The sequence below is a fragment of the Sarcophilus harrisii genome, chromosome 3 (assembly GCF_902635505.1).
Source record: "Sarcophilus harrisii chromosome 3, mSarHar1.11, whole genome shotgun sequence".
Taxonomy (NCBI): domain Eukaryota; kingdom Metazoa; phylum Chordata; class Mammalia; order Dasyuromorphia; family Dasyuridae; genus Sarcophilus; species Sarcophilus harrisii.
In genome coordinates, this window is record NC_045428.1 from 382352761 (window position 1) to 382369363 (window position 16603).

The following is a 16603-nucleotide window of genomic DNA, read 5'->3' on the forward strand; positions in this document are numbered from 1 at the left end:
AATTGGAATGCGTGATGATTAATTAACTAAACCAACCCCACACATATTAGATCAATATCAAGAAGAAAATTCTTTTATTTGGGATTGAACAAAAGCCACCTTTGTGTATTGGGTAGTTTTAAAAATGAGTTTTTAAGGTTAACCAAAAGGATTTATTACATAAAACAAAAAAATTACTAATATAATTGTAATTCAATTTGTGGAATTTTTCTCTTCTCTGTTGTTTACAAACATCATTATGAACACAAATGTTTGACAGTCAGTTATTCTTTGTTGACTCATGCTTTTAAATTTAAATAATTGTCTTAATCCTAGTTATCTCATAATAATAATCATAATTTTAACATCTGAATATATCAATGTGCACATCAAAGCTTTATTGGTTTCAAACTGGAAGGAACTCTAAAGATCATCTACTCTGACCTCTTTATTTTAGAGTTGAAGAAACTAAGTTCAAAAAATAAATTGCTTGTCCAGTAGTACAATTTATTTAAAAGGATAGTTATTTTACATGTCATAGAATGAAAAATACAATGTAGCATATTGATTTGCTTTAAAAAAAAAAAAAGTTACCTCTATCAGCCCAATTAGTAAAAAGAAGATGCATTTTTAGTTCAAGTACGATTGTATTTCAAAAATAATAAATTAGTATAAGTCAATTATTGAATGTATTAAAGCAATCATGAAGACCAAAGTTTAACTAAGTAAACAAAGTAATTTTAAGAAGATAAATCTGAAATTAGGACAATTTCTATACTGAACAACCCTTCCCAGTTCCTTTTGGTCACAAATATTGTGAACGATTTCCCTCAATTAATCCAATATCAGATTACTGTTACTAAATAAACACACACACACGTGTGTGTGTGTGTGTTATATTTATATGGTTAAATTTAATAATCATCATTTGATTTAAACCAAAGCAGTATTCTATGTTATGAGCAGAGTATAAGGTTCATTTCTACATTTTCTTAATCTACTTGGTACTCTTTACCCATAGTTCTTCATTTAGTAATCTTTCTTATGGGTTCAAAGACAGTATACAAACACTAATACATATACATATATCTTGAAGCTAATCAGCAAAGCTCCTAAACTCTGAGAATTATTGTGTTCTATTATTTTAAGGCATAAATTAAAAATTTACATGTAAAATATCTTGTTTCTATGTTGTAAACATCTTAGGAATAACAAGTAAAACTTTTTGAAATAGAGACATAATAAGGATGATTTTAAGAAGATTACCTTTAGTTTTTATTTCTGGTCTTCAGTGTACTTCAACAACAGCATTAATTAGATAATTGATGCATGAAACCATAAGGTCTCATATTATGAATCATGTGTGGAACCATAGAAAAGCTATTTACTGGCTCTTGAGTTAGAAGCCTTGTGTTCAAATCCTATTAGCTATTCTTACTCTCATGATTTTGAAGTGTTTTCATTCCCCTTAGCCTGTTATAATTAGATGTCCTTTAGCTTCCTTGTAGCTCTAGTTCTATCATTTTATGATTTGTCTATTTAATTCCTTAGGACCATACTGCAATAGGACATGGGATGGCTGGCTATGTTGGAATGATGTTGCTGCAGGGACCGAATCAATGCAACACTGTCCTGACTATTTTCTGGATTTTGACCCTTCTGGTAAATAAATAAATATAATGTTTATAATTACTCTAATGCTTTGTCTATATGTGTACTTGTGTGCTTATACATATGAATATACTTAATAGAAAAATCTCTTTCATGAATTATCTATACTATGTGGAAGGAAAAACTGTTTCATTGTGGCTTTCATTTGTTTTTTTCATTCACAGAAAAAGTTACAAAAATATGTGATCCAAATGGAAATTGGTTTAAACACCCAGAGAGTAACAGGACCTGGACAAATTATACCCGATGTAATATCCATACTCACTTGAAAGTACAGGTATATAACACAGAGATACATTGCCATTCAGAATGAGTTTAATTATACTAACATGTTGGTTCCTTAGTTCTGTGTCCCCATTTGTGATGTGTCTGCAGTCTCTTTCAGCATTCTATCCCTACGAAAAATTATTTCCATGAGTAGAACACATCTTTATTTTCATATCTGATGGGGTTTTTTTTTAAATATATATATATATATTTCTGTGAAAAGATGTATGAAAAAGACAGTAAAAAGGAAATTATTTGAAGAAAGAATTTTTGAATTTTCAAGTAAGGAGATGATTTTTCTCAAGAAATTACCGTGTATGTTCTATATAGTTAAAGAGAAAAAATTACATGTTTTTGGAATGCATTAAAATCAAGGACCATGAGATGCAAAAAAAGACTGGGTTCTTATTCTCTGATATCTTTTATTCTGGTGATCCCAGTCAGCAAAGCCAAGAGTAAAAGTACAAATAGCAAAAAGACAAATCTAGATTCCATGTTGGCATAAATTTCCTAACTATTATAACTGTCCAAAATTAGAATGAACTTCCTGTAGGAGTGTTGGAGTTCCCTACTTTGAAAGTCTTGAATGGCCATTTTTCAACTATATTATCATAAGGATCCCCTTCATGAATGTATTGTCTCTTCCAGGTCTTAAATTTAGTGTGATTTTATGAATATAAGATGGACTTTGCAAATTGGTTTTGAAAAGAATTGTTGTAGAGATTCAGAAAGTCTATGTTTATTAGAGAGATGGAATTATGATTGTCAATGGGCCATATTTATGCTCATATTCAAAGAAAAAAAAAGAAAACAAAACAAACGTATATTCTACTCTCGTATTTGGAAAGCCCTTCCTCCTCATCTCTGCCTCTTTGAATCCTTCATTTCTTTTAAGGCTCAGCTCACATGCTAACTGTTACCAGAAGCTTTTCCTCTTTTCCTCCTTAAATTACTATGGATATACTTAACTTTATAATGGGATTCATAAGAATTGAGGGACTATAAGGTGATCTACTTTGTATTTTATATTGATTTAATTAATTAAATTAGAATTCTCATGCACATAACTGATATGTATAAAATTGTATGTTACCCAAAGCATTTTAATATGAACTAAAATTTTCTTTCTGCTTTTTAAATGTTTTCCCAAAAAATTACAGACAGCATTGAATTTGTTTTATCTTACTATCATTGGACATGGATTATCAATTGCATCACTGCTGATCTCTCTTGGGATATTTTTTTATTTCAAGTAAGTAAAGGTATATGCTATTTGTACAGTTGAGGGCAATATGGTCATTTTCTGTTGAAAAATAACTGTGCTCTGCATATATTGGAAAAATAGAAAATATATAGATATTTAGATGCTGCCAAAAAATACTGCTCTTATAACATTTGAGATTCAGAATAACTCATGTGTGTTACTAATAGAATTCCTCAAGAGACCAAGAGAGATGAGAGGTAAATTAATAGCCTTTTAAATAAATTTCATTTTTGTCATCACAAGGACCCCAGGTAGTTTTTGTTGTGTATGAACTTTTAGCTATTTTAGTTTAGTTGGGTTTGTTTATTTCTTTGATTTTGAGGGGTTTTTTACAACTCTACTTTGCTAGGACTCTTCGACTTTTAAACTATGCTGTCTTCTTAGTGCATCCCTGTACAGAGAGTTACCTAACAGAATTCATGGAGATTGACAGTAGCAACATATTATTTTTTATATTTTGGTGACCTTTTTGACTTTATGTAACATTTCCATGTTAGACTGACTTATCATTAGTCACAATTTAAAGGAATATATGACTAAAAAACATTTATTAGGTGTTATGTTCCAAGCACTATGCAAACAAACAGAAAAACTGAAACAGTTCTTACTCTCAAGGTTATATACTAATTAGATTAAACAAGATATAAAAGGAAGTTAACAAAAACAGGCAGAATGGCCCATAAATACTAAAGATGTGCAACAAAGCCTAGATATCACTAGGATATACAAGTAAATCAGATAATTGTGTACCAGCAGTCTGGAGGGCACAAAGTCAGGGAAAATTATAAGGTCCTGAGCAGTTTAAGAATATTTCGTTTTCTCAGTTTTTTCTAGAATATTCCGCCTTTCCTTCCTCTATCCCCACTGTTTTTGACCTTTTCTTAATCGTACCATCTTCAACAAACATCTAACTACGTTATTGCAAATGTACTGTATAATATGACTGAGGAATAAAGAAGTAGAAAAGATAAAATCTTAGACTCCGTAAAAACCTCATGCAAATATATCCTGAATACTCTGTTTAAAATTTTAGGAGGCTAGGGACATGGCACCAAGTTATATCAGAAAACTGAAATTGATCTTATTTTTAAGAGATTTTTTTTCTGGGATTTATTTCTGAATCAACTTTCTGTATATAAACAACCTATAGGAAATGTTAAAGGTCCTAGAAAGACAAAAATAATTAAAATATATTACATATAATTAAAATGATTTGAACTTGATATATTTCAACAACTTCATAACATAAAAGTTAGAAACAAGATCATAGACTTCAATTACAAATAAAAATGAAAAAAAAAATTAACCAATGTTAGTCATTCGCCATACATTACAAGTAATGCCCAAAATCTTAAAATGAGAGGAAATTCAGAATGAAGATTAAGTTAGCCTCAAAAACAGGAAATTTAGTTTCAATATGATCTCTGGGAAAAGCATAATATCTCTTAGTGCCTCATAAAACTAAGAGAAAGTGTTGGTATATATTGATAAAACAATTTCCTCAACTGGAGCTCCCCACACAAATGAAAGGATATATTTTATCACACACTAAAAAAAAACACATAACACTTGTTTGCAAAATCTTATGTAAAAGGCATGTAGGAGATTATGATTATTATTACATCAAAAACAGTCATCACAAGGACATATAAAGATGACAATTATTAAAACAGCAAACAGAAAAAGATGAACAGAGCTAAAAAGGTTTTTATTACAAACTCTTTTCACCAATAGCATGCAATAACATAACATTTAGCCTGATATAGCCTTATTTGGAAATTATTAAAATATGAGTTTTTACTTACTGTAGAATAGTGGAAAATGTTAATTGAATTTTAATATTCAGATTAGACTACCTTAATAGTCTCTCAATTTTAAAATTTTGTCCTAACATCCATATTGTTTCAAATAGTTACATAAGAGAAATGTGTTCCATTACTTTCACATATAGTAGGAAAGCTAGGTAGCACATTAGATAGAGAAGAACCAAGTTAGAAGTCAGGAAGAACCAGGTTAAAATTAGGCTTTAGGCACTTAGTAGTTCTGTGACCTTGCAGAAATCAGTTAACCTGTTTACCTCAGTTTCCTCATCTGTGATATGTAGATAAAGATAGCACATACTCTCCAGGATTAAAGAAATAAATGAGATAATTGTAAAGAATTAGTATAGTATCTAGCATATTATAATCAATCAATATAAATATTTAGTTATTATAATCTTAGTGAAATTTTGTCTTTTGCTTACTGCAAAAGTTAATTAATTTCTTCGTAAATTTTTCCCTTTAAATAAATTGAGCTCACAAGTATTTTCTTTTGTTTTTTTTTTTTTTTATAAATGACAATCCCCAATGTCTTTATTATCTATTTAAAAGAAATGGAAGAGGGCCCATATTCTGAATTCTTCTAAAATAATTTCCTAAACAAAATCTTCAGGCAAATTCATCATGGCATTTCCATTTTACTAACAATAGGACTGACTAAATCATCTAAAATCTTCATGGGTTAGGTAAGCATATAGAAATTGAAAACACTAAAGAAAATTATCTCCATACCTTTAGCTATTTTAATGTCATGCAATTGTATAAAACCTCCTCTTTATGTTCCTTTATTCCAATAAAAATGAATCTACATTTGAAAATATAAACTCCTTCCTTTTGGAAAAGCAAAAGACCTAAATATCTCAAGATGAATTTCCTTAGAATTGCAGATTTCAAACCATGTACAACTTTATATTCTCTAATTTGGTATCATTTTCATAACCATTTCATTTTTTTAAAAATAGTTTTAGAAAAGACTTTTGGGAAAATAAGAAAGAGTTTCAAGTAGGAAAATCAATTGCAGAAATCATATAGCATGAAAGAACTATTGCTTCTGAGCTTTAAATCAACTCATTCAGTCATGTTGTAAAATAACTTAACTCATCTTTGCAACCAGAAATAGAAAAAAAAAAAAACCTTTAATATTTTCTTTAAAAAGATAACCAGAAAGATATTGTATTTATTAAACAAACAAATCCAATGTTTTCCAAAGCAGATAATCCCATAGGGGTACTTCAAAGGTCCTTTAAAAAATGTATTTCTTGATGAATTAATATCAACTTTGAAGTAACTTTACAGTTGTATCACAGAATACAGTCAACCGAATAAACACCCCAAACAATATAATTATATCACAACTTCTATGATGAGTTATTAGTATAATAAAGGTAAGCAGGATGAATCCTTGTATAGAAATCTTTGTTACAGTGGGTCTGGAGCTTTCACTCTTTTTTCTTGTTTATTTAATATTTCACTTTACTTTCATATTTAATTTTATCTGAACCCTGGAAATAATTTAAGGATATATTTATATAATTCTCACTAATAAAAATTTAATGACTATCTCAATATATTCCATATTTGGTCAACTGAGCTTAGAGATTCCATTTCAAAAATGTTATTTTTAACGAACTGGAGAAATTTCTAACTATAAATCTAAATATATTTAGATCTAAATCTAATATAATAATAATAATAAATCTAAATAAATCTAACTATAAAGAAGTTTATTCTTACTTTTTTTCTCTGTAGGCAACATAATTTGTTTCAGATCTCCATAGATTAAAATTAAATTCATATACCTTCTGTGATAATAGATAACTTATTAAGTAATAAAAAATAGTAGAATAAATCACAACTGTAACTCTTAATTTTTTCCTTCTTCAAAATATAGTTAATCTCTGTAGGAGAGATTCTTTGGAATCCATTCCAAAAGCAAAAAAAAAAAAAAAAAAAAAAAAAAAGCAAAAAATTGCTGTAGTTGTTTATAGTTAGATCTATCATAGATTATTTTATGAAGAGACATAAAGAGGACTTTAAGAAGAATGAGGCTGGAGAAAGAGTTAAGAATGATGCTTTAAGAAAAGTTGGAGAGTGTTTTCTTATTACAGTTCAATAGACGCTAAAGAAAACTGTAAGATATTGTAATCTTCATAAATCTACTATAACTTCCCTTTTCTTGTGAAGAGAGAGAAGGCTATTCCTATGATGAAGCTTTAGTAGGAAACAGTAGGAAATAACCTAGTACATAATTAGCTGAGTGAAAAAAATGGGTAAGTTAATGTTTCTTTCAAAAGGGCCTTCTTGGACAAAGAAAAAGTATCTTGTTTCAATATATTCATTTAAGAACATTCATTTCAAACTAGGATGCTTTTTCCTCTTTTACCACTTGATGTATAGCTCCCTTTGTGAAAAATATTAGATTTAATACTTCATATTATATATAAAAATCTTATCTTAAAATATGCATCTTTTTGCTCCTTGATTGTATTTGATGGGAGAACATCAGTATAGTTTTGTCAGTATGAGAACAATGGGTTAAGTCATAAAGAGATAGATATAAACCAAGATTCTGCCTGTAACATCAACTAATTCTGTGAGTGTGCACAACTCATCACTATGAGTCCCAGTGTATTCATCTATAAACTGGCAATAATTATGCATGCACTACTTTATTATAGGAAAAGCACTTTTAAATCCCCTTCTCTCCCAACCCCCTCCCCATAAAAATGTGAGTTATCATAATCATTAGTTAGTGGGCACATTTGGGCAAACATATGGAAAATGATTTATAAGAGCATAATTTTTGGTGGCGAGATCTGTTTACTTATTTCTTCCAAAATTGTTCCTTATTCACTGCCTTGACCAACCAGTTAGCATATGAACTAGTAAACAGATGAATAACTGCAAACCTCTCCCTTCCATCAATCTCCCCACATCTTTTTTTTTTTAATTTACAAATTTGGGGAGGGGTACTTTTGAAAAATCTCAAACCAAGAGAACATCACGTTTTAAAACAAATGCAATCTTTTTAATTCTAAGTTTTCCCTGAATATGTTATGGAAAACATTATACATCTCCCTTGAGGCCCAATGCTCTGCTCCAGCTACACAGGCAAAAGGCATTGAAGCCAGCGGGAGTTTTGCCAACATGAGGAATATGGATTTTGGCCCTTAAATGGGAGAATAATAAAGGTTGTGAATTAATGACATTGTCTCTGCTAATGGTTCAATTGCTCATTCTGTTTACTGCATTAAAATAATAAGAATCTTTCCATCATGATTCTGGCAGCTCTTGCTGTAGTTTTGATCTGATAGGTCCTTTTAAAAGACCACAGCAATCATGCTGATGCTTTCATACAGGCATGCATATGCAGACATACATTTATTCATTCAAAGGGCATTCATTAAGCAGTTATGTGGCATGTATACAAAAGCACACATTCATTAAGCAATTGTATGCGATGTAGACATGCACACACACACACACACACACACACACACACATACATACACACAAACAGAGTTAAGATCACCAGAATAGTCACAGAACAGAGAATTATAGAATTGCAAGGGACTTTGAAAGTCATGTGACTTGACTCATCATTTTATTGATGAGAAAACTAAGATCCAGAGAGATCATAATAACAAAAGCTTATAGATTTAGAGCTGGTGCAGATGTCAGAATTTATCTATTTCCCTTCATTTTGTAAGTGAGAACACTTTGTAAGTCAGTGAAAAGTTTAGTGATTTGCCCAGAGTTACACAGGCAATGTATACCAGAGCCAAGATTTTTAATCCTGGGTCTTTGACTCCAAATAAAGTGCTCTTTTTCTGTCATACTACATTGCCTTCTCAGGGACTTTCTTTGTCCAAAATCACACAAGACCTAAATAGAATCTGGACCTTCTCACTGCAAGTACAGGGCTATTTTCATTGCTTGAATAATGTTTTTCTGAATTCTGTGATTCTGTGTGTAAGATTTTTTAAAACAACATAGAGAAACTAATATGTCTTTTTCTTCTTAACATCATAAATAATAGATAAAAAAGGAATTTATGTACTTAAGATCATTTAGTCTTCTACTTGTCTTTAAGAAATCCCAGATTATCCCCAATAATTAATTTTTCAGGTCTACAAATATTTTTTCAATCTTGTTTGACAGGCAAAAACATTTTATTATTAGTGGGGTATTATTACACCTATATATATATCTAGAAATCTGTGATTTTCCTCAAAAGCATTAAGCCCTTTGTTGCAATATTTTTACTCCATAGCAAAATAAGAAACAGTTAATTTATAGGCTGTCTCTATACAAAAGTTTTGGAAACAATTTTACTATTGAATACCACTAACAAATACTTCCCAAGGGAGAGTTATCATATGTGCCACTCAAATATCTTAAACATTAGAAAAAAATTATTCCATTCAATAAATAGAATGATTCATTATTAAACAAATATTGAATTTTTTGACAATTCAGAATTTTAAAAAAATAAACTAGAGGTCTATATTAAAGACAAAAGTAAATATAAAAAGACAGGAAGGATAAAGATTGGGTAAAACAGGAAGTGAAACAGAAATAACTTATGCATTTGTTCTGCACTAAAAGGGAAAGAACTTTATTTCTTTTCAGAATTACTTTCTAATTCTGCTTTAAAAATCCTGTATTCTCAGCTAAATTAACATTACATTGGAATCCATTGATAATAAGGAAGCCTGGTATAGCAGCCATGGCATCAAATTTGAAGTTTTGAAGACCTGACTTAAAATTCTCAGATGCTTACTGAATGACCTGAACAGCATAAACTAAATAATCCCACTCCTTTCATATAAATATAGATATGTATATGTATGAATGTATCTATATGTACATACACATATACATGTATGTATATATGTGTACATATGTTCTATAAGTGTGTGTTTGTTTCCATATCCCAGTGGTGACTAAGTGAATAAAAAAAAAATTTTGAAGCACTATTGTCCAGATATATCACTTCATCTAACAAATCTGATTTTTTAACCCATGTAGACTCTTACAAATATCTCATCACCATTTATTTAGATCCCATCATGTCATCTAATATACATTTTAACTGTTCTGAGCTTTGTGTCATCTATACGTTTCATATACATTACTTTTTTACCTTCATGCAAGTAATTCCCAGAAGAGGACTAAGGACAGATCCCTGGGGCAATTGACAAGAGATACATCCTTTAAGTTTCCATTAACACAATAATAAATGTTTTTTAAGTCTGCTCTTTCAGCTACTTCCAAATCTAAGTCAATCTAGCCCATATATCTCTATATTGTCCACAAGAATAGTTTGAAAGATTATGCCAAATAATTCACTGATGTCTAAGCATATTAAATCTATCAGACTATTCTATCAAGAGAGGAAATGAAGTGATTCTGGTATGATCTGCTATAGATTAAGTCCTGCTGGCTTTTAATAATATCTGTTTCTATTTCTAAATTTTAAAAAGTTATCACTTTAATCATGGGTTATAGAATTTTTCTAGGAAAAAAAGTCAGACTCACTCATTGGTCTACAGTAATAATTGTTACAGCATATGACCATCTCCTTATCTTTCATTATTTTTGATTTTTCAGAAATTACAGTTATTTCTTAGAAAAGTTTTTAGTACCTTAGGATGTAGTTAGATAGAACATATTTTGAGTATTCTTATCATCCCTTTAACTTATCTTTCATATCAACTCACTATAACCATGTCCTTGGCAGTGCAAAAATCATTCTTCTTGAAAAAAAAGCAGAACCAAAATAAGAATTGAATATTTCTTCCTTTTTGAAAACCATCAGCCATTTTATCATTATATCATCTACTTTAAGCTTTTTCTATTCTTTGATCTTTCTCTTGAACAAAAAATAGCTTGAATACTTATTGTTCGTCATTATTCTGCGCTTTTAATATTTCTGACACTATTTTAATGATAAAAAGTCTCACTTTAATATTCTTTTCCTGACCTTAGTTCTATCCTTGATACAATCAATAGATTGCCTTTTGTGATGCAGATTATAAACCTTCCCTGATTTCTCATTCTTTGTGATTTTTGCTATATCTCCCCCTATAAATTTTCTATAAAAATCTCATTTATTGAAAACTTTTTTTTGGTACAATCTAATATTTCATGGATAGCAATGAAGCATTTGGGCTATTTTTTCCCCTCAAACTAAACATGACTGACTATTTCCCCCCACAATCACATATAATACTTGAGTAATATTCCTTACACCAATTTTTGTGCATGTATCATTTCTAGCAATATATTAGAAGCTACTTACACCTTCATGTCCAATATTCAAAACTATGTCTTTCTTAAATTTTATATAATGTCCTTCATCACTAGGAAAATAATAATGTTAGAGAAATGAAATTGTATATTAAGCAGCCATTGTTGGTTATTTAATAATGACAAGCCATCTATGAAACCTCTTTTAAAAAATCCTAAAATAAATAGATTAATTTTGTCATTGTTGTTGACTCTAGTTATTCATTAAAAATAATATTTAAGCAATTCTTCTTTCCTGGTTTCTAAGCTGGGGTGTAGGTTCCAGAAGAACTAGCTGAGACCACAAACTACATCTTGAAGTTCTGAGACTCGATTTCAGATCTTAATTCTTCCATTGATTACTGATGTGATTTTTACCAAATCACTTAATATATTTGCTTCTTAGCTTAGATATTTTTAGAGTAAAGTCTGGCTTGAAATAATGAAAAACTATAATGATAAAATGAAGAACTAGCTATGGAATTAGAAAGAACTTTGTTCTAATCCTGTCTCTGACATTTAGTAGTTTTGAACCAATCATTTAATTCTCTTTTGCTCCAGAGGAGGCAATTGGGATTAAGTGATTTGCCCAGGGTCACAAGGGTAGGTAAATATCTGAGACCAAGTTTGAACTCAGATCTTTTTGACTGCAGGTTCAATGTTCAATCCATTGTATCAGCTACATATCCTTCCAAATAGTTCTTTAAGATTCCACTTTAAAGACAAGTAGTCTATCTGTGTCAGGAAAGAGTGTATTCCCACCCAGAATTACATGCAGTGAAAAAACTACTTTAGTAAAATGTTGAAAATATCAAATGTTAGTCATCTGTTTCTGAAGCTAGCTGTAATGTCATATTGATATCAGATGCAGTAAAATTACTGAAGCATTCTATAACTTTTAAGTTTGGCATTATTTTACCACAATTTCAACTAACTGCAATTGATTTGTCCAAAACAATACTTTAGCAGGACCAGTTAAATAACGGTTTTGCCACTACATCCATCAAAACAGCCAAAGGATTCATTTAGTCAAAGTCTTTGACCTAGATGGTTTTATGAAAAGATGGATCCAAAAAACATAATATGGAAGCAATCCAGACCCACAGACCACATTTTCTATATTGTGGCTATGCTAAAACATAGAACGAAATTATTAAATTTAAAGGGAGCAAAGAGATTTTTTTTCTTTAAACATTCTCATGGAATATGTACACAATTCTCCTTAACATTTTGACTCAAATTAAGGGCATCTGAGGTTTAAGAAATTAAATACAAGTTTCAGAGGAGGTTAAATTAGTTGCAGGTTGAAACCTTTTACAAATATATTTTAAGCTTTGATTTAGATAAATCAATGTTTACCACAATCACTTAATTTAATCTAGTCTGTACCAGTCTACTGATATGTGTTAATGAATGTACTCATTAGGAAACAATAGGCATTGCTAGACAATCTGAGCCATTTGTACAAATAGTAATTGATACAAACCATATGACAGATGACAGATACCCATCTGTTTAGGATCTTCTGGGATATAGTAATGCTTGAAGACAGGGATTAAAATAGGATAAAGCAATTGATTGACAGACAGGATACTGGATCTTTAATTACATAATATGAATTGGACCAATTTGACAATTACTCAATTTGTTACATCAAAATGTAATAGCCAAACTGGAGGATTTAGGCATCATATTATAAACTTGGGGCTTTCTGTCCCCAAGTATCATCAAGAAAAACGAAAGTAACTCAATGGTTACTTGAACTTTCAATTTTACCTTGTGCAGATGCAATCAGTCAATGAACAAGTATTTATTGAGCTCTAACTCTGTGTACAGTATTTGCTTAAAAGTTGAAAATACAAGTACAAACAGGCATATTTCATATTTATATAAATATCCACATAAAACATAAAGTTAGACACACATTTGTAGTTAATTATGCTTTATAGTTTTATCTGAGCTATATATGCATAAATATACAAAGAAGTCATATATAAGATAGTTTGGGAGCAAGGGCCTATTGTTAATAAAATAATTTGTGTCCCTCATGTAGATGTAAACTGAATGCAAGACAAGTCAAATGAAATTCATGGCATATGTGTGTCACACTGATCAGTTAGATAGATAGTTGATAGATATAGATTGTAGAAGAATAAATGTATGTTTCCATTTACAATAGCCTATTCATAAAATAGTTTGCAATTTTCATATATATATACACATATACATATATACTGAATGCAAGGCAAATAAATCTTAGGGGAAAGTCTCTTAATACAACTTTACCATAATTGTCTATCATAAAATTATAAATTACACAAAATTTCATTAAAGTGTATAAGCAATTCTAAAGTAATTTGACAAGATCATATAGTATGAATGAAATTTTGCTTATGTATGTCTTTACTTGCTTCCTTATAATATATGTTGTGAGAAACAGAAGAAATTGTAGGTCTTACATACTCTAAACCTCTCAACTTACAATGTGGAGGGAGATCAAGGTCCATTTAAGGTGATGTGACTTGCTGATCATTGCAAAGCTGGTATTTAAACTCAGGTCCCAGCTTCAAGTCTATCACACTGTTCACTACATCATAATATTTCTAAATGGCTAAATAAAACAAAAACAAAAGTGATCAGATCATTGCTACGTTAGTGTTGGGGCACTACATGGTACCCAAAAGTCATCACAGTCATATAATGAATAAGAAAATCATTTGTTTTTCTGAATAAGACCCTATATTAAATTTCCCAAATGTCATTTCACTTAATCACTTATAACAGGAGATTTTTAAAAGGCAATGCATTTAAAATGATTATCAAGTCTATTTTAACAGCATCTGTGATTGAGATTTTGGCATTTTTGTCTATATATTCAAAATGAAGCAGCAGAAAATACTGCATTTCCATTCTCACTTGTGAGTCATTAACAGATTTTTTTTAAAGGAGGGAACTTCTTTTGTTTTTCAATTATGTTCAACTCTTTATGAATCCATTTGCAATTCTCTTGACAAAGATATTGGAGTGTTTTGCTATTTTATTCTTCAGCTCATTTTATGAATGAAGAAACTAAAGCACACAGTGATAAGTGACTTGTCCAGAGTCATATGGCTAATAAAGGTATGAGGCCAGATTTGAAATCAGGAAGATGAGTCTTCTTGACTCCAGACACTGCATTTTATCCTCTCTGCTACCTATCTACCCAGGTAGCTTCTACCTGTCATAAAAATAAAAATATTCACCAATACTCTACAACAAGTAATAAAAACTACCAGTAGGATCCCTTTTTAGGACAGGCAGTGTAGATAAGTAGATAGAGGTCTGGTCTCCAAGTCAGGGTGATCAAGTTCTGCTTTTGACACTTGACTGTGTGATCTTAGAGATGTCTAAAGAGCAAGAAAACACACACTAAACCAAAAGTATATATGTGTGTGTGTGTGTGTGGGGGGTGCTGTATCTGTGTGTGGGGGTGTGTATATGTGTATATATATATATATATATATACATATATATATAAGCACACAAGATTTCTGTATATGTGTGTGTGTGTGTATATATATATATATATATATATGAAAAATTGGAGATAATCTCAAAGGAGAGACATTAAAATTAAGGAAGATTGGGAAAGGCTTCTTGCAAAAGGTGAAACTTTAGCTGAGACTTAAAGGAATTCAGGGAAGCCAGGTGGCAAAAATGAAGAAGATAAATGCTATAAGCATGATGGACAGACAATCTGTCTGGAGTCAGTGGGTATAGTATTTTGTATAAGAAACAGAAAAGAAGCTAGGTTCACTGGAACACAAAGTATATGGAAACTAGTGAGGTATAAGACTGGCAAAGTAGGAAAAGACCAAGTTCTGAGGGGTTTTGAAAACCAGAGTTTATATTTACTCCTAGAGGTAATAAAAAATCACTGGAGTTTATTGATCATGGATATGCTTCTTGTTATTTTGAAATAATTGTGTTATTATATATTTTCTTTTAAATTTTAGGTTTTCATTACATTTTAATCAAACAATATTAAAAGTTGTTACACCTGGATTTTTTTGTTTGTTTCTTTTGTTAGAACCAAAACAATTTCAAATTTTACTTTTATTTGTCTTATTGACATGTGCTGGAAGAATATATAGTATGGTGGATAGAATGCACAAATCAGGAGATATGAGTTCAAAATCTGATTCTGATCTTGACTACCTGTGTGTTATTTAAATATCATTTGGGCAAGAGTCACTTAAATCTATGGGTGTAAGTTTCTCATTTATAAAATATGAGGGTTGGGTAAAAGGATTTCTAAAGTTTCTTTATAGTCTAAATCCAATATCAGTCATTTTGAATGAAAGTAATTATTATTTTTTAAGCAAAGTGTTAACTCCTAATAGTGATCATTCCCTTACAGAGTAAAATGAATAACTAATTTTAGGCACTCAAATCAAAAAATATATCATTATAAATGAACCCACAGCTGAGATATATGCATATACATATAGAGAGAGATAGAGAAAGAGAGAGGGGAATGGAAGAAGAGAGGCAGAGGCAGAGAGAACTTTACTTCCAACAATCTGTGATCTCAATGATCTTTGGTCCCTTCTCCAATGATTCAGCAAACCTATCCATGCCTGCCTGTTCTGTGCTATTCTGGACATTCTTCTATCATAAGGAGTAGAAGATTTATTTAACATAGACATAAAATTACCGTATTGGTCTGAAAACAAAATTGAAGTAAAAATGCTAATTTGAAAATTGGCTATCAAAATAACCATCCAACATAGGCAAGTAGCTTAAAGAAGTGTATTATTACTTTGTAATACAAAATTTAATTAAAATGGTCTTGTATTTATTGAAATCAGTTAGAGTATGCATTATAGAGGTCAGCACCTTTATAACATAATGATATAAAATATGTATAATACTATAAAGCATGATATGTTATCACCTTTAGGGCACATATATTAATGGCTTCTATTTGGTATTACTATAATTCTTGGCTCAGTCTGGATTGAGCTAAAATATACCTTTGGGTTTTCTTTAATGAAAAGATTTGCTAAACAAATTAATTCAGAATTTGGGGGTAACTATATATTTATGAGAAATCTAAATATTTTTATACCCTGGCATCATCTTTTTCATATAAACAGTATGTTAAATTGGAAACAAATTTTTCTTTATAATATGCAGATACTTATTTAAAAGTCTTTCTTGAACAGAGGAAGAGAAATAATTTGGCCCAAGACATATCACTTATCCTAAATTTTAAGTTAAAAAGAGAGGCCTAAATTATCGAGATTTAAGTCATCTTAATTTTAAAAAT

The 16603-nt window shown here is 30.2% G+C and overlaps 1 protein-coding gene across 3 annotated transcripts in view; it reads left to right on the top strand.

The window, feature by feature from the left end:
* The window catches only part of CALCRL (calcitonin receptor like receptor), a 112852-nt gene that overhangs the window by 71014 nt on the left and 25235 nt on the right, over nt 1-16603 (top strand). For all 3 annotated transcript variants that reach the window (XM_023499325.2, XM_031960347.1, XM_003764037.4), the window contains 3 exons: nt 1531-1641; nt 1815-1927; nt 3078-3169. In XM_023499325.2, the coding sequence (XP_023355093.1) occupies nt 1531-1641; nt 1815-1927; nt 3078-3169 (316 nt within the window). The remainder of the gene's footprint in view (nt 1-1530; nt 1642-1814; nt 1928-3077; nt 3170-16603) is intronic.